We start from the raw sequence: 27,007 nt of genomic DNA, 5'->3' as shown, positions 1-27,007 counted from the left end.
GCTCAAATTTATAGCGCTTTTAAAAACGGAAACTGAAATAACCTTAAGCTAGGCAGAAGTGAGTAGTCTTTGTCGATAGATCTCTATTTTAGTCTTTGTCGAAAGCGCTTTTTTTTCACGAATTTATATATTACGAATTTATTTGACGATTTTTGATTTATATCACGAATGTATTTGTTTTATTATTGTTATTAGTTATTCATTGAAAAATGAGTCTCAGTCGTGCTGTTACGCTTTAAGATTTTATACTATAGCACATTTCTAATAGGTTTTACGAATTACATGTCATTTATTTGAATTCAAATTTATTTTAATGGCTTAGTATTTACTAAAAAGATTTAATTTTTTTAAAAAAAATTTTGTTATATGGATTTGAATGATTGTTTTGAATTCTTAGATTTTTGTGTATTTACAATGTACCTAAGTTAGTAGCGAGCGAAGCGAGCTTGGTTTGCGAAGCAAACCATATAAGATTGTGTAGCAATTTTCGGGTGTTGGCGAGCATTAGCGAGCAGGGGGCGCAGCCCTCTAGTTTTGAAATAATACTCTAGTCATATACAAAAGTTGGTTGACATGCTATAAATGCATGAACAAATAGAATGTCACCTTAAAAATGTAAGTATACATTCTTCAAAAATCGCACTTTCAAATTAAACAATTAAAAAAAGAAAATTAACAATTAATTTTCCTTTTTATGACAAAAAACGGTAAACTTCTTAAACAAATTAATTTTAAATTTTTAAGTCAAAGAGCGTTCTTAAGTTTCACTTAAGCTATGCTTTTAGGAAACAGCAAAAATCTCGCACAAAACTTTTTAGAAAGAGGCATCTGACTTAGAAACGAAATTTTCAGAATTTCTCGGTAAACCGAAACAAAGATATTTCTCAATACAATTCATTCTTATCAATTTCATGAATAGCATTAAATCATAAATCTCAGTCCTAAATTTTAAAGGCGATGCACGAGAACGGTTCCGCGTTCTTAAACTGTCGGTTAAAAAACCATTACGCGCAATGACTGATCCATGACCCTTTCTGAAGTAGTTTTCAGTGGCCATTGTTGATAGCCATAAGACAATCCAAATGGAAATAGCTCCAGAGTCGCGAAACTAACACTAAAAGCGTTTATTTCATTGAAAATAAGTTATTTCTTCTTGACCTTTATAATCAGTGGAAGAACAATCATTATAAAAAGAGGAATGTCATTTATTCCTATACTTATGCTAAGTATTTTCGTTATTCATTTGCATTACATTAAGGTCGTTTTCATTGAAAAAAAATTATTTTCACCAAATTCTTCCATTACTATTTTTATTTGGAAATAAGTTGGTAATATTATGCATTTTTTTATTTATTTTACTTGAAGTGCTCGAACAAATGTGTTTCTTAAACGAGTTTAGATTCTCACGATGTAGTTATATAAACTTCAAGATTGCAAAAAATGCTTAAAAATTACTTTCAAAATAATAATAAAAACGCTTTCTTCTCTTGAAAAACTAAAATACAATGTCTTTAAACTATTAGTTTTTTAAATCTTTATTTAGAGGCGATTTATTTCAACATTATAAACACGAAATTTTCTTTATTATTGATAAATCCGTTCCCTGGGAATGCTCCAAGAAAACATATCGTAAAATTAAGGAAATTACTTTCGTCACTTGTTTGTGGATACGAATTTTGCCAAAAGCATTTGGCTGCATACAATATGTTTGTTTAGCACAATTAATCCGAAAATTATCATAAAGCTTTTAGTACTTAGCCATTACCATGAATTGAACCAAAAAATCTCGATAAATGAGAGCACAAATATCTAAACTTGTTTGTTGATACGAATTTCGCCAAAAGCATTTGGCTGCATGCAATATGTCAATTTACACGATTGAATTAATCATCATAAAGCTTTTAGTACTTAGCCATTACCGTGAATTGAACCAAAAAATCTCGACAATTGAGAGCACAAATATCTAAACCATCCCATCCCACAGTAAGAATAGTCCTAAAATCATATCAGAAAAAAAAAGAATGGCCTGAATGCACAGAGTTGACATTCAAGAGGAGAAGCAGTTTTGTCATATATTTGAGTGTTAGCTTTTCTTTGTCAATTCGAAATGTCTGTCAAAAATAACGAAATAAGGCTCAAGGATAGCTGGATTGTCAAAAATGAGAGTTGTTACATTTCTGACCTTTCCAGTTTTCAAACTAAATGAAATTTAAGTAAATAAATTTAATAAAATAATAAGAATATCCAGTTTCATTCATATTTCGAAACATTAAATCGATATTTTTTTTCTAATTTTCAATGATAAAAAAGAATGTAATTCAGTTTTTAGTTGTTGTTATTATTATTCACTGCAGCCTGAAGTAATTCAGAAAGGAGAATTTATTCGTGGAACAGTGATGATAAGAAAATATCTCTGAAATAAGTTGTGGCATTCAAGAGAGAAAGAAAAAAAAGTCAGGTTACGTTGGTAACGAATAAAATAACTTAAGACAAATGAATAGCACAGCTGTGATCAAAAAGTATCCGGAATGCTTCATTTAAAATTCATCTTAAAATACATCTAAAATATTTATCGTCTGCAAGTTTTTATCATACATTTTAAATTAAAAATTCTATAAACATTTGGAAACAGTAAAGAGTGTATTTAATTTATTAAACGAAAATAAATCAATTCTTATTAAAGGAAGAACTTTTATTCCGTTAATGTTTTGAAGTGGCAAACGTAATTGAGAAAAGAACTCGGATGTTGTCTTTGCAAGGAAATTCTCGCTACAAAAGCTTTTGAAATGTATCAAAAGGCTTCTGATGCCAATGTTGTTGTTTGAAACAGCATGCTATAAGAACTTGAAAAGTGGTTAAGAATCCACCGTAGATTATTAGTGATCTGGTAGACCATACAATGATAAACTTTGAACTCGTTCCAAAAACAACGACATGTTCAAGTGACCCTAGAGATTCCTTTTTAAAACAAAATATTACTGCTAAAGAAGTTCGGATCCATGCTTTTAACACTGAAACAGCTCAACAATCATGTGAATGGTGATTGTTTTCTTTAATTAGTCAACTGGTCAGATAGTCAATAAAAGCTGGTACTTGAGTGTTGTGTGACGTGTGCGTGAAGCAGTTGGTCCTAAATTGGAAGGAAAAGTGTGACTTTAATGTTCGAATCACAAAGTACTTTCTCATACTGCAGTAATTATTCGTCAATTTTTGACCAATCATTCAACAAATACGAACCACAAACATCGCATTCTCTTGATATAGTACAACGTGAGTGATTTGTATTCCCACGGTTGAAATTGCAGCTTGTCTTTTCTTTTATGCCATTATTTTGGGAGCCTTTTGATCATAAGTAATATATCTTTTGCAATCCTTCAGTTTTTGTTGCAATCTTATAACAGTTTTTTACTTCTTCATTTTTATTTCATTTTTATGCTTTTTACTGCAATTACACTTGTTGCGTCTTATTGCAAATCACTAGATACTCATAAAAATAGTTTAGATTTGTGCTCCTTGCTCATATTTCACAAAAACTTCAAAATCAAATTGCGTTTGGAAGTTGTTTTATGCATGAATGTATTTAATAGTAATTGTTCTTAATCGCTATCGCAACACTCAAATACGCCATCTGGAGAGAAGATTAAAATGTCTAGCTAGAGCCTTCCTCCTTTCCTTGAATAGGAATGTATTACTATGTTTCCCCCTGCATCATATTTTTCGCATTTAGATTGTCAAAAATATGTTTTAAAATTCCCACGATCTTTTCTTTAAGCACTACGTATAATGCAGTTTTGAGTTCCATGCAGCTTCCAAGCTTAAAAAAATTTTAATGGTTTGAATATCAAGACAGAAATTAACATATTATTAGAAATTTACGTATAACTAACGTAACCTAATCCTATGACTATCCACACGCTAATGCTGAAAGAATGCTTTGTTTTGCCATAGGTAGAGAGTTCTTCTATCGTTTGCCAATAATTGTATTTCTAGAAAACCCTATACAGCCAAACTCAATGATATACTATTTAGTTCTTTAATTTCAGTTGTATAAAGTTCACATTTGTCTCCTTTTAGAGCTCTGTTGCAATAAGTATTTCTTGAAATGAATGAAAATCGCCCTAAGAGATCAGATACGTTGGGAAGCAGTTTGCAGGAGGCAGATGGAGAAGGACCAGAAGATGCGGCTTCTTTGGAGAAAAGGAAACGTCGGAGATTAAGGAGACCACCGACGCAAGGTTCCCGGAGGACCAAGAGCACAGCTTCTTCTCAAGATGAATTAACGAAAGAGACAACGACCGTTGAATCAGATCCCAGAGACATCCTCGAAAATCGAGTGAAGGAACTAGAGATGCAGCTTGAGCAGTAAAAGCTTTTCTTTCTCTTTTTTGTGGTTTTGCAATTCAAATCAGCAACAAAAGAAATATTTTAATAATCCCCTTTTGTGATGTTAATTATACCACTTATCTCACAATTGAACATTTTGAATTTCGAAAATAATCACACTTTAAAAAATATTCGTTGGTTTTTTTCGGAATTTCACGGTATATTTAATGGTTTAAAGCAGTTCTGTTGACAAAAAGCTTTTACTCCGCTTTTCACTCTTATCACAAACGGATTCAAACAGTCAGTTGAAATGCTAATTTTTGCCTTGCAGTTTTGCATTCTGTAATATAACCGACCTCTTTCTCTAATCATTTTACGATTCTTTTCTATATTTGCTTTTAATTTTTAGAAATTGCTTTATGGTTTTGAACATCGCATACGAAAACTGCGATTTATCTTTATTGTCAACCTGGTACAATATTGAACTGAAATTTTAACTATCGAAATTTCTTCATAATAAAACACTTGAACAGCAGTGACTCAGAGGACGGAGTGCACGCCTCTGTGATTCGAATCTTGCCCAGGTTTGAATCTTAGCGAGAACTGGTCGATGCAGATAATGCCAACACAAAATATTCACATCTGGTGCTAGGGCTGGTTTACTTCGTAACTTTCACTGAATTGTTCCTGTGTGGTAAAAGTCAGTTGAAACAACAGATTTATTTTTAAAACTTGTTTTGTTACGGTAAAAAAAGCCAGTTTGATTACGGATATTCTTCGTAATTTTTGCGCAAAATTTGTTCTCATACGGTAAAAAACAGTTGAGATTTCGGATTTACTTATGACTATTTTATATTACTTTACTATCTTTGAAAATGCTATTAAAGTAATATTGCGTATAATTATTTTAATAACATTTTTCAAAAATCGATTTTTGATTTTCATTATCATTATTATTATTTAGGGAGCTCAGATGCAAGGTTTTCTGCAATCGTTGTCTGCCATGCATATTTTTAAAATCCTTGTTAAGAATGAAGTAAAAACTAAAGTTCATTATGAAGGTTAAAAGTAGATATCAAATTCAATTAAAAAAGACGAAATGAAAGGCATCAGAACCAGTTTAATAACAGGATAAACTTTAAATGTGTTTCTATTATTCACTTTTTACAGCCTCCCACTACCGTTTGGTACCTAAAAAAGTTCTACATATTTTGAATCTTGTTTTCTTCGCAAGTGATTCTAACAGATTTCAATAACTTCTCATTTTTTCTAAGTTTAAGAATCAATTGCCGATTCCTAATGTTTATAGTTTTTCGTTTATTTTTTACAATGATTCTTGAAACATTTCCAAAGGTGATGAAGCATACGCTTTGAAAACTTTGAACATTGAGTCTCGGTAGCTCATTAAATAAAACATTCCCTCCCAATGACATGACCCAGGTTTGGATGCCAGCAGTGGCTGGACGATACTAATTCTGCTCCCGGCTGGCACCAAACGCAGTGCTGACATAAACCATGGGTGAGAATACACTTACCGCCGGGCTAATCATAAGAGGTTTTCGCAATTTTCCTCCCAATGTAACGGAAATACGGGTTAGTTATATCAAAAAGTCTTGCACGAGGGCTAGTCTGTCTCAATGCTTGATCCAGGTGCTCCCTTATCTTCTGAATTCGGTTCAAAATTACAGGGCTGCATAGGATTTACTCCGCAAGTACTATGTAGCCCTGTAATATATATATACAATTAATACAATTTGATATAATTTAAAAATATTTTTTGTGTATGGAAATAGCAAGGGAGATTTGACGAACCCCAGTCATTTTCATATTTAAAGATGTACTTAGCTTATTAAATTAGCCATTCATCATTCCTCCAAATTCTTATTTTAAAACAGAGTAGAAGATCATTATGTAAATCTAACAGAGGAGGTCAAAATTGCACGATCTCAATCTGAAGTGGAGCAAGAAGACTACGAAGACATTGTCTCAGTTGCTAAGAGAAACGTCCAGAAAACGGTTTCCAAAATTCTGGAGAAACAGGATAGGAAAAGGGAACTACAGAGCAAAATGGGTGATACACAGGAAGAAGTATTTTCAGAGGAAAGACAAAGAAAGAGAAATCAAGCCAAGGAAGAAGAAGCCTTGATAAGGAACATTGTCATATTGCGTAAGATATTGCCGATCATATACTTTCATTTTAAATTTCGTAGTATTTTTGGATATTACTTATAAAAATAAGTGTTGTAAGTTCAAATATAACTTACAAAATTTATTATGTTTCATAAAGTCATTACATCTTATGGGGCCATTTAAATATTAATCAAGAGCTAACTGGGGGGGGGGGGGGATCTGCTTATTTTTGCTGATTAGGGGGAAGAGGGATAAGAGCAGAGCTTACGTATAATATTAAAATTGTTTCATTTCGAAACTTTTCTTGGAAATAAAAGTTAAAATTTAACAAAAAGTTACTCGTTGAAAAATTTCAAATTCGGGATAAAAGTTAAATGCGGGGAAGAAAGAAACAAGAAATAAGTTTCTTCGTAGTATTTCAGATATCAAGAGTTTTGAATACAGATTCCAAAAAAGTATTCAACTCAATTTTTTTAAATTAATTACGAAGTTAATTTTGTTTTATTCAAAGTCACATCTTTTATTTGAATTTAATCCCAAAATTAGATTACTACAGTAAAAGTTAAAGCAAAAACTAAATAAGCTATTTTTCAACTAATAAGCAATTTGACAAAATCTCAAAAAGTATGCTGATGTGAAATTTGAATGGCCCTTTAGTTCATTTTAAAATTTTCTAAGCCCTCACAGGTTCTGCATTAACTTAATTTCTAAAACTAAGTATAATTTAGGATCAACATATAAACTTTCACTACTGATCAGATTAATTTTGAAGACACTTTAACTGTACTACACCTAAACTATAGAAAGGTGGCTTGAGAACTATTTCCGGACTTACTTTCCCATAATACGAAGTTTCTCATTTTGTGAGTAAGGATTATAAAAAGACTGCAACAACTAAAAACTCCGTTTAAAAGTAAGATGACTAAAGTAATGAGATGCCTCTCAATACATCTTAGTATCGTATCAGACCTCCGTTAGATCTACGAAGAGCAGCAACTTCATGTAGCATGGACTCAACAAGTAGTTGAAAGTCTCTTGCAGGAATATTCAGCTTAGCAGTCTCAATAGATGTCCACAATTGCGAAAGTATAATGTCCAGTAGTGTCCGATATAATCACGCATCTTACCAAGGTTCTCATATCTGTTTCATTGTGGCAAGAAGGCTCAATTTTCGTGGTAGTTTGGAAATCGTACAAGGATCATCTTTTTACTTTTAATTTTCTTATTTATCAATGTGGCGATATTTGTATCATTTTGCATAATAAATGCTCATTGTCTCTACTAAATATGTACTTAAGTTACATTTCTTCAATCAATGTCTATTATTATATATTCCAAAAAATGTGATTGTTCCTTAGCAATCGTAAAGCAAATGTATTTGCATATTGCTATCCAATGACTTTTGTCACTTCAGTGTACAGGTGAACCAATCGGAAGGAAGCTAAACTATTTCAGTAATTAAAGAGATTTAATATCCTTATAATGAGAATTATTTCCCGTATTTAATTAAAAATCATGAAAAACATCTAAAGTGATGAGCCTTCTGGTTATTCAAGTAATGATGTAATTATTGGTTAGTTATGTAATTTGATATACTAATCTGCTCCCGTATATTCTATGTTAAAGGCTTTGATCGAACCAATTTTCTCCTTTCCAAAACCTAAGAAGAGGAAATTTGGCTCATAAATCCCGAAAAGTAGCAATCCTAAAAAACAGCACAGATAACAGTCGCACTTAAACATCATATTCTATTAACATATTATGTAATACTGTTACTATAAGTCTTATAATACTGTTACTATATACTGGTAACAGTTCAAAATTTAATATTTATACTGTTCTTAAGTTGTTTTGAGTTCTAATTGATATCCGCATTTGTTAAATCATATATGCACTTTCAAGTGAAAATTGATAATTGTGTTTTATTGCTCACCAAGCTACATTACATTACATTAACATTAACATACACTGAGAAAAGAAATCAGTACCAAAACTACCAGAAACCGACAAAATTTACCTTGTTTCTTGCTCTATGGCAGCGTTTCTTAACCTTTTTGATACAATGGACCCCTTTTAAAATTTTTTAAGAAGTCACGGACCACCCCCCTGAGAAAAAAAAATTACAAAAAACATCAATTTTTAGTATTTTATTTATTTTAGCATTTAATTTTATTATTTCAATAGTATACAAAATATTTAAAATTAAAATTTTTAGTCTAAAGGTTGTTGCTGCTTTTCCTTAAATAATAAATTGAATAGAGGGATGGTTTTCGACAAAGCAACGCGCATAACATGTTCAACATTCAATCGATAACGATGTTTTGTTTTTATTGTCACAACTGTGGAAATTCCGGCTTCGTTAAGCTACACTGTAGCTAACGGAATTATAGCTGAAATAGCTCGCTTCACAAGCAATGGGTAGGCTTCTTTCACAGAAGACCAGAACTCTCTGAGTGTTTTTGAATCGAAATCCATTTTTAGCTAGGACTTTATTCTAAGATCTATAAGCTCATCTTTGGCAAGGCTCATATCATCGATACAGTCAATATCACAAGAAAAAGGATGACGAATCCACAACTCATCTTTTATCTTTATCTCATCCAATTTAAAATATTTTGTCAATGAAACTTGAAGTACTTCCAGGTGCTCACAGATTTCATTTTAAGTTATTCAGTAACAAATTATCTTGCCAAGATCCATTTTCAGAAAGCACTTCGTCCAACATTTAAAAATTTGCATATATCTCATTTGGAATTCTATTTTTTTCAAAGTGGCATCTTCAATTAGAATGCTTGTAATTTCTCAGTTGCATCCATAATGGTATATCGGATCCTTGGATTAAAAGACTTATATTGTTCATGCGGTTAAAATTATCTGCCAGGTAAGCCAATTTATAGGTAAAATCCTTTTTGTTTAAATATTCGAAGAATGAGTTATCTTTTTCTTCTATAACAAGTGATAATTCGATCTTCAACATGAAAAATTGTTTCAAAACCTGCTCTCGTGACAGCCAGCGCAATTCCGTGTGGTGCAGAAGTACCTCATGCTCTACGTCCATTTCTTGACACAGCGTTTTAAAGAGACGAGAATTAAGAGCTCTGCGTCTAATAAAATTTACAGTTTTAATAACTTTTGATAATGCTTCTTTTAAGCTGGTTGGAAGCTCATGTTTGTGTAAAAAACAATGAGTACCAAGAACATTAGGAGACTTTTTTTTTTACCAACAGGGCAGAACCAGATTTATTGCCAAGCATCACAGGTGCTCCATCTGTACGAAGTGAATGAAGTTTTTCTTTCCAGCCGAAGTCTTGTTTGGTAAAGGAAACATTTAACATTGTTAAAACATCAACTGCTTTTGTAGTTTGCAAAAGAGACTCCCAAAATAAGAATTCTTCTTTGATAGTATCAAGAGACACGTAACGAACAAAAACAAGAAGTTGAGTATAATTCGAGATATCTGTAGTTTCACCCAGTTGCATACTAAAGGGAAATGGCGATACTTTCAATTCATCGATGATCTTTTTCAAGATATTGCAAGAAATTTCAACTATTCTTGAATGTGTCACATCATTTGAAAATGGAATTGCCTCAAGTTTTTTTTTTCTCTGTTCCAATCTACAAACTAATTCAACCATTTCCAGCGCACATGGCTTAATTAACGTCTCTCCAATAGTATGCGGTTTCTTGCTTTTAGCAATATGATATGCAGCCTTGAGAGATGCCTCAACCAGAGGTTTTTGTGGAATACCAAATCCAAGTTTGTCTAATGTTCCAGATTTCAAAAACTAGGCTTTCTTCTTAGTAAAAAATTCTAGCTCTAGTAACCTGAACAAGGTGTCAAATGTGATAGAGGATAATAAAAACAGTACAGCGGACGTCATCAGGGGGTTGCCCCTGATGGTGCAGACTGAAAGTGGAGGATGTTAAAAATATGACAGGGATATTTGAGGGCTGTGTGCAGTCCGTACTGAATTTGGGGTATCTCGATCACCTAGTTTCAAATATGTATGTATTTTCACCTTTTAGAAAGAAAAAAAGATCAATGCTATTTAAATATTATTGATCCAAACTTTTTAAAAATTAGGAGTAGTCGGTGGACCCCCAAAATATGACCCATGGACCCCTAAGGGGTCCATGAACCACAGGTTAAGAAACACTGCTCTATGGGAACACCAAAAAGCTCAATAATTTTTAAAACCTTTTTAGCAATGATTTTGGTAAAATTAACAATAAAATATGGTTTCATAATGTGTGATAAAATTTAGAAAATTTGGTAATTTTATTGTGATACCTTAGAGCATAGCATAAAAATCATTTATTCTATTAAATTTACTTTTCAGTTTTATATTTTTTACTAAATCTATGGTAATAAGAACTGTAATATTTAAAACCAGAATTTTCGATAAACCCACATAAATGGAAAAATTACCAAATGAATAGTTTAATTTGGTTTACAATGGCAGAACTATGGGTGTTTTTAAAAAAATCAGAAATTTCATTACTATTCATTACGGTGATTTTCCCAGAATTTTTTCCGTGTAGGTTCAATAATAATTTCAAAAAAATCCTGAAAATATTATAAAGAAAGGTAAATTGTTATATTTTTTTTTAATTCTTATTTTTAATTTGTTAATGAAAATCGGAAAAAAATAAAATTACAAATGATACATTAACTCTATTAAAAAGAGTAAGACAGGTGTAAACACCATGGGAAGAGAAAATTTTAAGTACGGAACTAATAATTTAAAATTGGCTGCTTTTTTCTCTAATTTTTTTTTGTCTCTTCTTTTTAATTGAAGTCAAATAAACTAATCAATTTAAAACTGTAAATGAGCTATTTTGTTCAATAAATTTCAGAAACTAAAATTCTAATATTAGAAGGAAAGAAAAGTGAACGAGATCGAATATTAAGTAAAATCAGCGAAGCCGAGAAAGAACTTTCAGAGATGGATGAGCGCCATGATAAATCTCTTCAAGAGACTAAATCTGAAATGATTGAAAAGTTTGAAAAGTAAGCATAAATTACTGGTAGTATAATAATTTTATTTAGTAACAAAACGATTTTACTTTAACGATTATTTACAAGTTTTGTTAGCTATCATTTAATTACCGCTGTTGTTTCTTAACCATAAAATATTGCAAATATATCTTTTTTCTTCCCTTTGAAACAAATGTTTATATATAAGGCATTAAAAACTTTCCACAACTCAAGCTTTGGTTCAAGAATCAAAATTAATGAACTAATTATCTTCTTAAATAATCTTATTTAGGTATTTTATTCAACAATAAAAGTTCAAAATAAAAAGTTTGAAAATTCTGTATAATTATTTATTTTATTTACAAAACCGTAGCTGTAATATTTGTGATATTTTCCTCCCACAATTTTCTTTTTAAATCATGAATTTTAGGTGATTAATCATTTTATTGCAATATGTGAAGTAATTATGCAAAATATGAAAACAGATTTTAAATTCTAGTAGAGGTTTAGACAGAAACAGGTAAGCTGAATTTTTATGACTTTCAACATTATGCTCGCAATACTCTTATTAAAATATAGGAAACTGAATAAGACTTAAAAATAGTTGCGTGGCAATTTTATTGTTTACAAATCTCAATTGTTGTCTTTTTTTAATATTTATTGGTTAAAAAAAATCAATTTGCAACATTAGTTTAAAATTAAGTGTCTTATCACAGAAAGAAATACGGAGTTCTGTATTTTTTTATTTTTTTTTTTTTTTTTTTTTTTTTTGCTTTAAAATGCTGCATTTTTCTGCATTTTAACATAAAGCCACTGCCTTTCTGCTAAAGAACAGAAAACAAGAATTTAGTCTTAAAAGATTATTTGTGATCTTCGTTAACATTTATAAATTATTTCCTTTTCCAATTTTTCAGAATTTGCTACGAATTGCGAGATCCCATCAAAGCATTGTCAAACCAAATAAGCCAACTTTCACAATCTCAACAAGTTGCCGCTCTCAAACAACGCACACTCTACATACTGGAAACACGATACAAGCAAGCATCTTCTTTACTTCTTAAAATTTACGACGACAACAAAGAACTTCGAGAAAAGGCGCAATCTCTTAAACGAGAGCTAAATGTGAGCAACTCTTTGGCTCAAGCAATGTCGGTAGAAGTTAAAAAGACCAAACAGGTAATTTAATCCTTTCAACAAACATAGATACTTATTTATATTTCAATCATAAATCTTAGCTCTTTTAAATTTCAACAGCATATTTCAGCTTTATATTTCAAAAAAATAATTGGTAAACTGAACCAATTCAAAATTAAATTTTAACTGATTTTATTCCGCTATTCGTGTCCTTAACATTTATGAACTTCTTGCGAGAAAATGATATCAAGTAATTCAAATTTCAAGAAAAGACGTCCAAATTGGTGTCAATTCATGAAATTTTATGATTTAAAATTATCTAAATGTCACAAAATTTATCAAGTAAGAAGATACAGAACACTCTTTTGACAAGAACTTTCATAGATTCGATAACAATCAAAAAGATCAGTTCATGAAGTTAAGTGCTTTAACTGTTGTTATTAGCTACAAAACATTAAAACGAATATTAACGTTTATAAATTTGCTATTCTGATATTGTTATTAAAATGTTTAATCATAGTTCTGAACCAACTGAAAACAAAAAGGCAGCAACATCACAATGACGTTATTGTTATTGTTGTTCTCGTGTCTATTAGTGTTAAATATTTCCAAAAGTTTGGAAGATAATTTTTTAGAGACCGTATCGGATGTCCTCTAGAGGTGAGCCGAGTTTAAACAGAACAGCTGTAAAGGAAAAAAAAAGTATACTTCGTCTATGCAGAGAACTCCCCTAGACATTCATCTGGAGCATTGGCGGGGACTATGGTTACGAGATTTGACTATTTCAAATAGCTGTGTCGAGTCATTATTTAAGACAGGGTTTGGTCTCAGGTCGGCGAAAGAAAGGGAGCCAAGGGAGAAAGAAGTAAAAAAGAAAAAAAATTTGAAATCAAACTTTATATTCGAGTGCTTCCTTGTTGAAGTTTCAGCATATTTCTACTACTGTTTGGTACTTTTTTATGGTCAAAAATGTAAATAATTACTTAAATTCCCAATGGAGGAAAAACATTAATATAATTGTGTTTTACAATAGATCATAATACTTTTGATTCATATTAGGAATTAACTAACGAAACTGCTTATCAGAAGAAAGATAGCAAGGACAAGGACGTAAATTCTACAACACAGAATAACTTTATTGAACTACAAAATCTGAAAAAACAGATAAAAGACTTAGAGACAAGAGTAAGTAGAAGTAAAAGTATATTATTTTTTAAAAAACAGTAAATATAGATAAGGATACGTTTATGAACATTTACCATTTCGTCCAACACAGCTATTACTATTTTCACACTGTGGTTTATTTTTAACAACTACTAAATACTGGTTATGCTCTATTAGTGCTGTAATTAAATACTAATGCTGGAGTTAAACACGATATATTCAAATAGTATTGCCATAAAATGATCAAAATGAATTTTAGACGTTGGTTTATTACTATATCGTATCTAATAGTTTTTGTAAGGGAATAGAAAAATTCGGTGAAAAATTGTAAATGTGCTAAAAAATATTTATTTATGAGTTGTCAGAAATTAATTAAATTTTAAAGTTGAAATTTAAGATGGTATATTTAGTAATTTCTATCTTGGTTATGACAGTTCATGTTGTTTCAAGTGTTAACCTTAGTTTTTGAAGGATGCTGCTGTTTCACTTTCATAGCAGTTTAGTAAAAAATAAATAACAAATAACATAATATGTAAGCATATATATTAACTTTGCCAAAAAATATTTCGATTTTAAAAAGAAATGTTCTTACATTTGAATATTGGGTGCTTGAAACAGTGTGCTTTAGTGTATGTATCAAATGTAAAATTTTACTTTCAGTGCTTCGGAATGTTGGACTACAAACAGGAGCTTAATGAAATATTATCTGATCAAAGGCAATATATTACATTACTGGAGGAAAAGGAAGAAAAACAAAGAATAGCTCATGAAAAAATGTCATCGATGTCAAAAGTTGCCGAAAATTTTCTTTTAAAACAAGATGATCAGGTAAGTAATTTTAATCAAACACGAACGACTCGCGAACGATTTCGGTTGTTATTATATAAATAACTAGGAGGCTTCGCCCCCTGCTCGCTGGCGCTCACCAACCCCCGGAACTGCTTTCGCAGTTCATTTCGGATTGCTTTGCAATCCAATGCTCGCTTTGCTCGCTCATTGGATACGTTCTTAACGTCTAGTTTTTGTATACTTTTTTGAATACTGAAGTTCCGAAAACTTTTCACTGTAGAGAATTCTAAACCTATACATTTCATTATTAATTTGAAATTGCAAACAGTTCACATATTTTTCTTTATCACACTATTCTAAATTTCAGTTGTTGAGAAAAGTAACTGTTGTAAGTTTTGTTTTAAAGTCTTTCCCACCAGAGGGCTAAAGCCATGTGTTGTAAAACAATATGAAATAGTAGTCTGCCACTGAACGCCGGATGTAAAGCATTGGCTTTGATGAAGATAATTTTGTATTTTTAATTCTCTGAAGGGCGCCACCTTAATAATATAGAATTTGTGAAATAAATGTATATATTTTTGATTGTTGATGAAGTCCATCATTTTGTGTTTTCGTCAGTGTTCAGAAGCAGAACAACTATAAGTTTTTTATTTTATGACAAAAAAATAAAATGTATAAAAAACAAAGAAAAGAGTAAGAAAATGAGTATAGTCATAGAAAAAGTTAAAATTATAATATAGTATTTGTCAGTTAAAATAAAACTTTTTGTTTAAGTCATTGCTAACAATTCAAATTTCTCCGAGGCAATTCTAAAGTATAAATTAAGGTAGTATTGTTAAGTTGAAACACAATATTTTTAGTTTTGATGTCAACAATACAATTCAATTTTTCACAAAAACGATTGTTTCCATTGTTAAGTTCAATGTCAACAATTCAAATTTTTCTGAGGCAACTCTTAACCTCTAAATATTATTTTTTTTAAGAACACATTTCTAAATTTCAGTATTCAACCACAAAACAACTTAAAGTCCTCATATTTAGCATGAAGTTGTAAAATGTAATGAAAGAGGGTCATAGCAATAATGAAAGTAGAAGTAAAGTTAGTACTGTAAAATTGAAACAATATTTTTAATCAATGAGCCAAGTTCTTCAAGAAGCAGTTGTAGAAGTAGGTTTTTTATTTAAAACTTTTTATAGCATTTCTTTATGAACACAATTGTTAATTTGGGCATTTGGCGATACAACACTTTTAGAATTGAAGGATTTGTTGCGTCAAGCGTACAGGTATCATAATTTTGATCTAGTTGCGCTTCTATGTCATTTTGATTTATGTTGCTAAGTTAACTTTCACAAAATTCTATGGCTGGCAACAGCATTTTTATTTTTTAAGTTGTTTATTTTTATTTCTTTTAGAATTCGTTATTTTTTTAGCGAAATGTTTTTTAACCTAACAGAATTCTTTGCCGACTGTTTTCTCTATGAATGAAGAAAATAAAGTAAATATTTAACTGTTGTGAAAAGAATCTTATTTAGTTGTACAAAGTACTTCAGCCAAAATTTGGGAGCCACGTAAGAGAATTATATATATTAGATCAGAAACACATCATTAAAAGGCAGAATGCTTTGGTGTTTTCAAAACAAAGCAAACGTTGCCACCGGCGGAAAAGAAATACAGCCAAAATTTGGGAGCCACGTAAGAGAATTATATATAATAGATGTCTCGATTCAAAGTAAAAGTCTTATTGTAAATTGATAAATAAATATTCAAGCTAAATAGAATATTTGTAGAATATCGGAAATAACTTGAGAACTCAAAGGAACGGACATCACATAAAGGTAAACTACCTTTATTCCTGTATCAATTGCAACCATTAACAACAAGACGCTTTAATGTGCGATGAGACGCGATGGATAATATAAGAAAACGTCTTGTTGTGCCTTCAGAAACCAGAACACGCAAACAATGGGATGCTTGCAAGTGACATAATGTGGATATCTCGATCCTGATTGGTTGTTGAAATGTGGCATTTGTTCACATTAGCAACTGTTCTTTCCATTCTATTTCGAGTAAACCAAGCCCGTCAAGTATCAATTCTCTTAAGGGACACATTTTATATTCGTTCACAAATATTTCAATTCTTTCACCATATATTTCTTACTTAACACAAAGACCGGCACGAAGCCATGTAGAACATAAAAAGATTAATTGTGCATCGAAGTTGCCAGGTGCACAAAACAAAAATATATCACGGTTACGATAAAATACATAAACAAATAAAAAATATATGTTGAGTAAAAGTCGTTGACGAAAAAGAATTATATTTTAGCAAATTTGATGTGTAATACAACGTTGTATTTAATTAACTTCTCGTTAATTAACATTTTTACTTAAGTAAGGAAACTTACCTCGACTTTTACACGCTATCTTGTTCATGAAAGATCAGCTGGCGCTGAGGTCATAGGTCACGTGTCTGTGTATCAATGATCATGATTGTTGTTAAACTTATCTGGTTTAGTCATTTGTATTTGGTTTAGCTATTCAGCCAAAATTGTGCCTAAATAATATTTTGCACTTTTAATACTTGGCTACATAAATAAAGTGATATAAATATTATGAACCTTCGTCGTCGTCGTTGTCCCCCCAATTGTTTACATTATCAAATAAATTGGCTGAATAATTAAATTAAAATTTTGCATTATGTGCAAAACTTTAATATATCTTCTTATAGAAAATAAATATTTCATTGAATTTTATATTGTTCATTCTGGTTTAATACCTTTTGCCATTTTTCTAACAGCAAGATACCTCATAAAATTGCTGTTTTTTACTGGCAAAAGTCAGATCCAGGTGATTTTTGACTTCCTTTTTTGAAGTAAAGGTATTACCGTCTAAAAATATTTTAAGAGATCCGAAACAAATATTCCAAACAACATATTTCTCGTCCCCAGTGATGCTGCTCTTCAAAAATTAGAGGCAAATCATTTCAAAATGAGAAGCTTCGTTTGGGAAGCAAATCACAGACATCTAATGCGACGGCAAAAATTTCTTTCCGTGAGAACATGAGGACGCTTTGAGATTAACATTAGACGCTGCAAATTGCCATAAATGGTCGAAAACGACAAATTTGATCTGTTTGTAACAATGAATGCTTTTATTGTATCTTCATCAGCCTATGGTGTAGTGCATCTTCATGCATCTTAATCGAAATTTTGCAAGCCATTTTTGGCACTTGAGTACTGTCAATACATCTTTTTGAATCCCGGGCAAAGCATGGATGTTCCTATTTTCTCTGTACTATCTGTCCTTAATGTGGGAGCAACGTTGGCCCACCTAATATGGTGCCCCTGAAAGAATGGCCAACAAATCTGCCCTTCAGATGCCTTTATGACGAAAAGTCATTCCCCAGGCGGGCATTGGAAAAAAAATATTTGAAAGAGCACCAACCGAAAACATTTGCGTAGAATCACTCGAACTTTATCACAAGTAAGTTTTTCTAAAACAGCATTCAAAATTGTATAATTATATTTTATATTGATTTTTAATTACACTGTTATAATGATTATAATTATTATTAATTATTATAATGATTATTAATTACAACTAAGTCTTCTCTTGGGAAAAAATGAAATTGCTTTCTGAGCAACTCAACAATCTAACAAATATGGAGAGAAATGTTTAAATGAAAATTTCTTTAAAAATTATCCCTAGGAAATACCCGATGATATTTTGGATCACTCTGATTTCTTGGAAAGTATGTCGAATCTTCTGATGGAAGCCGTTGAATCTAAAAATATACCCGAATCATGCATCAGTAGCAGCAGCAGGTATTTTGTTGACGATTCCTAGTAAAAACAAATTGTTTTCATCTTATTTTTTAAAGCATTATTATTACATTCTTTGTGTTTAAAATTTTACTTTGCATCTACTAGCAAAAATTCACATTTTGTTTTCAAAAGTTATGTAGCATCTTTTGTTACTTCCGAAAATTATACTGAGGAACAAATTTGAATTACATAGGAATTCATGCCAGGAAATGTTGTCATACGTCCCTAGGGGCGCTTCCCTATTATTAATTGTTTTTTCATGTGCTTCTAAACAGGTCGTAATGAGAAAGCGTCGTTTCCGCGTATGACAACATTTTCGAGCATAGGTTTCTATGCAATTTTAATCCTGGTGATGTGCCCTAAGTTTATTGCAACATTTATGCGACCCCCTGTTACATATAAAAGTGTTTCTAAAAGTGTTTCTAAAAGTGTACATTTCCACAAAATAGACTAAAAATATCATTTTAAAAAAAAGAATTAAGAGTAAAGCCAATTTCATATTTGAAATCCCCATACCCGAATCAAGCAATATCAAGTATTAGCAATACAATGGAACACAAAAATTTGTTCCCCAGTAAAATCATCATTCAAACATATTTATTTCATCATTATAACATTTCAAACATATTCATATTCTGAAACATATTTAATCTTTACAACGGATGAATCCTTTAAAGGTTCTCAACGACAAATAATAGATCAAAATATTTATGAACTAAATTTTCACTAGAGTAATAAAATTTGGGACGGTGAAAATTTTGTTATTTTTTGTTTTTTTATGTATGTTTTCTGAAACATTTTATTGTTTATTGCTTCAACCATTGTAAAGATAATTCAGAAACGTAAATACAAGGTTTCATCAATGACTTCACTTCTTCGATCTAGAAAAAAAATTATTACATTTTTAGATCTTATTGAAACTTTTCTGTAAAATAACAAACTTTATAAACTTATACATAATGCTCTTGAATTATTAGCGAAACTTCAAAATAAAGGAGTGTGGTCAATGTTCTGAAGTAATAATAAAGTGCTAAACAATGAGGATTTACAAATATAAAAGTTAATAAGGGAAGGATGGAACTTTTTGATGCAAAAGTATGAGAATTTCTACAGTATAAAAAATTACTTAAAATATACGAATTAATTATTCAAAACTTTTAACTAATGTGCACCTATTAATAAAAAAATTTTAATGCATTCAATTTTCATCCCATGACAATGTAAGGATATAGCTTAGACTTTAAACAATCATTCGTTTTTCAAAATCTATCAAAAGAAAGATTGATTTAATCAATATTTTAAATCTACATTATCCCGCAACCAGTAGCATTGCAATCAAAAACTGTTGGAAATCAATGAAGTAAAAATAATTTCATTTGAACGAATTTAATATATTTTTAGTTATTTTTTTAATTTATTTATTAAAGAAAGCCATTAATATTTAATTTATAATAAACACAGGATTTCATTAATTCAGCGATGTAATCATTTAATAGAAAAAAAATTATTATAATATCACTCTTCCGTGTAACAAAATTTTTATCTAAAAAAATTGACCTATTCCTTCAAAAAATTTGATTTAAGACTATGAAAATCAAAGATTTTTATAAATGACTTTAATTATTCTCGACGAATAAATAATTTTTACATTCAATACAAGTATACAATGTTAGATAGTCTAACATGCGATATTAAACGAAACATAGCCATTAATCTAACAAAAAATTCTTAAGAGTGATTCAAATAAAAACATGGCATTCTTTTTCTTCACAGTGCATTCTATGAAAAAGGTTTTATTGGCCTAATACCTAAAAGAAATTGAGCTGTTTCAAAAATTCTCTGAAAATGGGCTCAACATACTAGTAAGTTTTATTTCTTCATTTTTTTTAATGTTTTTTAAAACATTTTTGTTTATACATAGCAGTGGTAATAAATAAATAAAAACAAGGTAAGCGTTAAGGTAAACTCATAATTAAGAAAACAATCAAAATCAAAAATATAATAATAGCATTGTAAAACAGGAAAAATAAACATTGCTGGTAAAAAAAAATTTATTATTTATACAAAAATATTTTATGGGAAAACAATATCTTTATCACTTTTATTAATATTTGAAATTTTTTGGAAAAAAAAAATTTTAAATTAATGGGGGAAAACAGGATCCTACCATACGATTTCCCCGTCAGTTAAAATGCACCGACAAAAATTTTAGAATTTGTGATAGATCATAATGATTTCATGTTATATAACACTGTAAAAAAAAGTAATTGCCACTATTTATAGTCTTGAGATAAACTTAACTTTTTTACAGTACATGTAGTTATATTTTTATTCACTCTTTAACTGTTATAGCTTATTTATTTATTTTATTTATTTATTTATTTATTGACAACATGCGCATTTGAAGCAATTTAATAGCTTCATTGCAAAAACATTTTGCTTAAAAAAACAAGCACATTTTAGTAACATATTTGATCTCATTCTAATAACTGCTATTTTATCAATTTTTTTGTAATTATTTGAAAGAATAACTACAGTTCAGTAGTTAAAAATAAATTTGCAACTAAAATATAAAACTGTTACAAATACATTTTCAAACATAAAACTATTGCAACTATCTCTCTTACTATTATTAATATCTCTCTCACTATTATAAAAACATGAGACGACAGCCAATTAGTTTAGTTATAGAAATTAAAGTAAAGAATTAAATCTTATCATATGCTCGAATTTAATCGCTATATGTATTTATTTTAATTTCTAGATAAACCTTCAATTTGAAATTTTTTATTTTTTCCACAAGCTTTTCTCACTCAGAAAACTCAACTATCCTTGCATTTTGCGTAATATAAATAAGCATTTAATAAACAATTTAAATTAAATTATTGGATAGAGAACACGAAATTCCATATTATATCTAAAGCTGAATCTGTTGATCCTCCATTAATTTAAAAAGCAACACTAATTCAAACAATCTTTATGTATCTTGAATTTCTTAATCATGTAAAGAAGTTTTTTTATATGTTATGATGTATATTTTTATTTTAGGAACTACTGCTTCAATTTGCTTATTTTTCGAGCTGAAGTTAATCGTAGATGTATTTTGATAGTGTAATGAATTTAATAAACTTTTTATTCCCGATTATAATAATAAACTAGTTCATGTTATCTTCATTTCTTTTCAAAAATTTTACAGTTACACATTAAGTATTATTTATGAACATCAAAAATACTTTGAACGTGGCTCATCATTCAACGACGCGGCTAATTCCTGTTATAATTTAATGAAACTTGAACATCTTTAACCCTACCCTCCTCAATAGTGATTCGTCAGTATTTGATCCGTTTTTTCCCGTCAATTTCATAAATTTTCTAAATATGTGTGTATAAATATGTAAACTGCAATCATTGCCCTTAATATATATATATATTCAGGGTAATAATTACAATTTATTTTATATTTTAGAAGTTAAATGCAAAAAAAAATAAAATCTATAAGAAATTGGTAAGAAAACATTTTTTGAAATTAGTCATCAATTTCTAGAATTCAGTCGTATTGGTTAAATATCAAAATGCTAGCCGAAAATATCATATGCTATTAACAGAACAGATTAGCAATAAATTTAACTTTTGTCAAAACTATGTGTTTCACATGTTATATACGTTCTAGCAAAGGCTAGAAAAAACTCAGCTAAATCCCAGCGTTAAACCGGAATTTTGAGAGAGAAAAATTCTAAAAGTTTCCAACACATGGGTATTTTGATTTTTCTTTTTTTATCACTTTAGTTAAATGAAAAAAACTCAATATAAGTATTTTATTAAAAAAAAGTTTAATAGATAAAATTAGCATTTTAAGGATTTTTACTTTTCCAATTAAATTTATTTAGACATATTAAGGATCAATATTTCTTCCTTTTAATCTTTTTTTTTTTTTAATTTTATATACATATTATAAATGTTAATTTAAAGTTTAATAGAAATATTTTGCAAAAAATGTGTTTGTAGTTTTTTACTTATTTTATGTATTTAAACCTGATAAAATAAATATGAAATGCATTGTTAAAAAAGAATTTATAAAAGTGAATTTGAGTCTTTTATAAATCATAACCAAACTCTGAAGTTAAACTAATGATTTTTTTTACTTTCAGAGAAAATAAAAATAATTAGTTTTGAACTTACAGCATCTTTCTTTTCTGTTTTCATTTTTCATAATCATGTTATCTTCATTTCTTGGCATATTAAAATCCAAAAACTAGCAAATTTTAGAAATAATTAATAAAAAAAGCTCCTCAAAAATTCCAATTTTCCCAAAATTTCCGGAAATTTCCTCAAAAATGGTAGATTTATTCTCTTATTCCGAAATTTTCGGGTTTTTTATATTTCTAGCTATGTGGGTTACGAACCAAAAGTCGTGAAATACATGTTTCTTAAAACTATTTGAAATCGGTGTATGTTATGTCTTTAGAGCTGTTATTTCAGCCGTTTGGGTAGCCATAATTATAAAAAATATATGTTTTCTAGTGAGATTTTGATCTTTGGGAATAAAAAACCACCCGGGGCTAATATTTGAACCTAGTGGCAACTACGACAGTTTTGTCGTTTTGTTTCTCTTCATAACGTCGAAAGCTGGTTTGTGCAACACGATGCGTATTACCTCATTTACAGCTAGTAAAATAAGTTCTTCACTAATAGTAAGAGGCAATTAGTAAGGAAATGCTATAAGAAACAAGCAATCCATCGTCATCTTGCTTGAATGTTATCCCTATGAGTTGCAGTGACAGTGTTTTCAAATATTTTTCTTTGACTGTTTGAAAAATAGTTTAATCCTTATCTCTTCTGTCACTATGGATTTTTATTAAATGTTCTTTAAGCTTGGAAGATTTCATTGAATCATTTTACATAGTTTTATTAAATAGGAAACACATAGGTAAAGTACTATTTTCTGGTGAAGAAATAAAACCATATTTCAAATATTTAACACTGTGTGGTCGGCATTTTTTCTTCGGCTGACTCATACTGTCATCTGTTAAAAAGGGGACAAAAAGGTATGAGAAAATTTATTTATCAAATGTTTTATTTGTAAACTTTTTCAATGGACTGCTGCAGTAAAGCCCTTTGGAATTAATTATTTGGCGTAAGGATAAAATTTCATGTAATTTTTGAATAAAATATAATTCTCAATAATTAATTCTTTCAAAAAAACATATGCATTAAAAAGAAATTACAATCTCTTCCTAAATTATTAATTAAAAAAATCCCTTAACTAACGTTACTGAAAAATGTGATATATAATTATGAAAGATATCAATTTTATTCAAATATACTTGTGTAACAAAAGTACACCATCTGCGTAACAATACAAAAAATGCAACTATACTTCCAACGAACAATACAAAACTTCTTTTTGTCTAAGACAGGGAAAATTTGTTTATACACTTCACATCAGCATAACATAGAATTAAATTGTTGATTAAATGTATACAACTCTTTTATAGTTTATGTTTATATTGTAGACAAGTTAGTGCATGTAGCGGCGTTATTGCGTTCCTGTATAAACCTGTTTTCTTCCATCTATCTCGTGCCGTGCTATTCTTTTTATTAACTTAAGTAGCTGGCGCCATCTAGAACTGTTGAATCATAGGCGTGTGTCAGTGGATATTTCTTTCTTTCTTTTTTTTCTGAGGAATTATCTCGATTTTTTTATTGTTATTATTTTGTTGTTAAATTTATTGTAGTAAATTGAACAATGTCTAAGTTTTAATAACAACATTTAAATAAGTTATACGTATGCGTACACGCTAATAGTCGTGCATACGCACCACTCTTACTACAATTCAATGACAAATTCAGTGGAAGTAAGTTTTGTCAATGTCCATTCGCAAAAGGTATAACGTAACGTTCGGTATTTAAGAAACATACTGTATTTTAAGCACCCACCTATATTTATATTTTACCTAGGACGTAAAAATCACTACTATTTCATTTATCTTAATTTCCATAATAATGAAAATTGATCACAGTTTTATTATTTTATATAAAATCTTACACAGTTCATTGATTTGGGCGTCCCTGATGTTGTTCACGGACCCCCAGATCAATTTTTAATTTTCCACGGACCCCCTGAATGATGCAATGGACACCTGATTGTCCGTAGGGACCACTTTGGGAACCACTGAACTGGATCGATGGTAGAGACAATGTCTTTTCGTGCTTTGACAACCCTTTCTCCTAATCTTTTCAATAAACTTCTCGTTCCTGCAGTGAGAGTTCTTCCTAAGGGTTGTTCAGACTATATACGATTCATTTACATGCATGTGCGAATGCTTATATAAACTGAACTGCTGGCTCACTCCTGAATTCGCGATCGCAACGCTCGAGTACGCCGTCTAGCGGGAGCCTGTAAATATCGGACATTAATTTATCACGTTTTCATTTAGTTCCATCAAAGTCATTGACTGAATCAGACGCCATTTTTTAGCAGCAAATAAGAAACAAAATTTCCCTAAGGAAAAGGCCGAAGAACTTGAAAAAAATCTCCAGAATATTAGTAAATCTTTCAGGAACAGAACACGCCAAACATTTGAAGAAAAATTCCTCAATAATTTTTAATTTCTATTATCAACAAACTTGCAACTGATGACTTCCGATTTCGTATACTGTTACAGATGTGTGTATTAAGGTAAAATGCATTTCTTCTGTCTTCAATTCATTACGAATTAAAGTGAAGTCAGCATTGCTTTCGTCATTCCAGTGAATAAATATGAATTCAGAACATACAGAATTGTAATAGTTATAGCATATTCTTCTTCGTTATAGAATAGTATATATTTCTGTATCCATATAATTCGGAAAACAACAATAAAAAATTATCCAAGTTACTTGAAATAGTGCCATTTGTGCTGATTCTTAATTCATTTAAATCGTTTTCTTGGTAAGTTTTTTTTAATTTTGAAAGAATAAGTTCAACTAGAATTCAGCTATTCTGTTTTTAGCTACATATTCAAATTCATATCAATTATAAAATTTTGCTGTGTAGTATGTTATCTAAAAGTAATGAAGGTATAAACTATGTATCTATTATTTGAGAATAAAGTTTTCAAACAAGGAACTTATCATTTTGGAATTCTCCGGGAATCATAAATCAGGTAAGTGCAATGATTTTTACAATAAAAAATTTGCTTGTAAATATTTTTTTTTTCATTTGATGATGGTTCTCTACAGAATGGTTTTTTACGTCTGATTAAGAACTATAAGAATAATAAAAAAAAGAAACAATATGAAAGTTTTTATTTCAATGTTAATAATTCTTAAAATCGTTTTTTTTTATCCTAAGAATTCTTTATTTTCCGTTTTTTAGTTTATAATTTTTTGATAAAAATTGTTCTCAAAATACTTTTGAAAAATTAAATGGTATAACATTATGTGTTTATGTATACTTCTTGTATATTCCAATGTTTGAAATAATATGATTCAGAAAAGTATGGAATAAAAATTCGGTACTTACGACGTATTAACGCCACCGCCGCTACAGATTTGGCGGTTTTTAAGTGCCGCCAATCTACACTTAAAATTTTTGCGACAGTTCATAAAATAAAACACTTTATTTAAAATCAAAATAGTTAATTAGATTTCGGTGGAAAATGAGCCGATATCGAGTTTAGCATAGATTCAAAACAATCATATCGCCATATGAACTCTGATGAATAAGATTCCAAATGAAATAACATTTCCAAAACGTACGTTTGCCAAGATAAAGTTTTATGTTGTGGGAATTGGTACATTTTCGTTTTTTCGGTAAAATATTTCCCTCCTGAAAAAATAAAATTGCATCTTGTTTCGTTTTTGGCAAATCCCAAAGACGAATATTCGTAGCACTAAAAATGGCGACAAAAAAGAATTGTTTTTTTTTTTTTTTTGGTTTCGTCAGCATTCTTTATTTTACGTTTCTTAGTTTCTAAATAATGATTTTTATTGAAACTTGAAATTTTTTGATAAAAATTGTTGTCAAAAAACGTTGTTTACAAAATTAAATTTCATAAAATTATGAGGCTTATGTATACTTTTTGTTCATTTTAATTTTTGAACTAATATGATTCTTAAAACTATAGAATGTAAAGTTTAAATGGGCCTTTCATGTTATATCATTAAATTTAGTAATACTATTTCTCGGGCATTAGGTTTTAACTCTTATAAGAATATACATATTTTTTTCTGTTAATGTACAAATATTTTTCCGATGTGTTTTGGATATTCCTTCTCTAATAAAAAGAGATACCATTTTGTTTTCGGTTGTACAAGAAAGAAGATCAAGCATTTTTCTTTTTTAAATTTAATAAGCCACATTAAAGAAGGAACGTTGCAATGCTACACGCTACATTAACGACGTCTCCAGAGTAACTGAATGACGGTTCATATGGAAATCGCAGGTAAGCGTCTCATACAACAACGCCCCCTATAGTTCGTTGCGATCGCGAATCGCACTCAAGTGCGACACGAATGCGATTGACATCTAAGAAACAATTCTCACTGCATACAATTCACATACATGCAGTTAGAAGCAATCCTTGCGCAAAACGCTTTTCAGTGAGAATCGCTCGCAAAAGAAAATTTTTGCTTATAGCTTAGTTCTATGTTTCGTACAGTTACATTTCACATTCTTAACGA

General features: G+C 29.9%; 1 protein-coding gene across 1 annotated transcript in view; it reads left to right on the top strand.

The window, feature by feature from the left end:
- Nucleotides 1-21,486, top strand: part of LOC107439142 (uncharacterized) — a 42,211-nt gene extending 20,725 nt beyond the window's left edge. The window contains exons 2-10 of the mRNA XM_016051631.5: nucleotides 4,075-4,362; nucleotides 6,219-6,490; nucleotides 11,311-11,464; nucleotides 12,346-12,607; nucleotides 13,625-13,750; nucleotides 14,390-14,557; nucleotides 18,228-18,343; nucleotides 20,117-20,205; nucleotides 21,392-21,486. Of these exons, the coding sequence (XP_015907117.2) occupies nucleotides 4,103-4,362; nucleotides 6,219-6,490; nucleotides 11,311-11,464; nucleotides 12,346-12,607; nucleotides 13,625-13,750; nucleotides 14,390-14,557; nucleotides 18,228-18,343; nucleotides 20,117-20,165 (1,407 nt within the window). The 5' untranslated portion in view covers nucleotides 4,075-4,102 and the 3' untranslated portion in view covers nucleotides 20,166-20,205; nucleotides 21,392-21,486. The remainder of the gene's footprint in view (nucleotides 1-4,074; nucleotides 4,363-6,218; nucleotides 6,491-11,310; nucleotides 11,465-12,345; nucleotides 12,608-13,624; nucleotides 13,751-14,389; nucleotides 14,558-18,227; nucleotides 18,344-20,116; nucleotides 20,206-21,391) is intronic.
- The last annotated feature ends 5,521 nt before the right edge of the window (nucleotides 21,487-27,007 follow it).

This window comes from Parasteatoda tepidariorum, chromosome 2 (genome assembly GCF_982258835.1).
Source record: "Parasteatoda tepidariorum strain Cologne lab strain chromosome 2, Ptep-v5.0, whole genome shotgun sequence".
In the NCBI taxonomy this organism is placed as follows: Eukaryota; Metazoa; Arthropoda; class Arachnida; order Araneae; family Theridiidae; genus Parasteatoda; species Parasteatoda tepidariorum.
The sequence above is the reverse complement of the archived record's forward strand: the minus strand, read 5'-3'. Positions and strand labels throughout refer to the sequence as shown.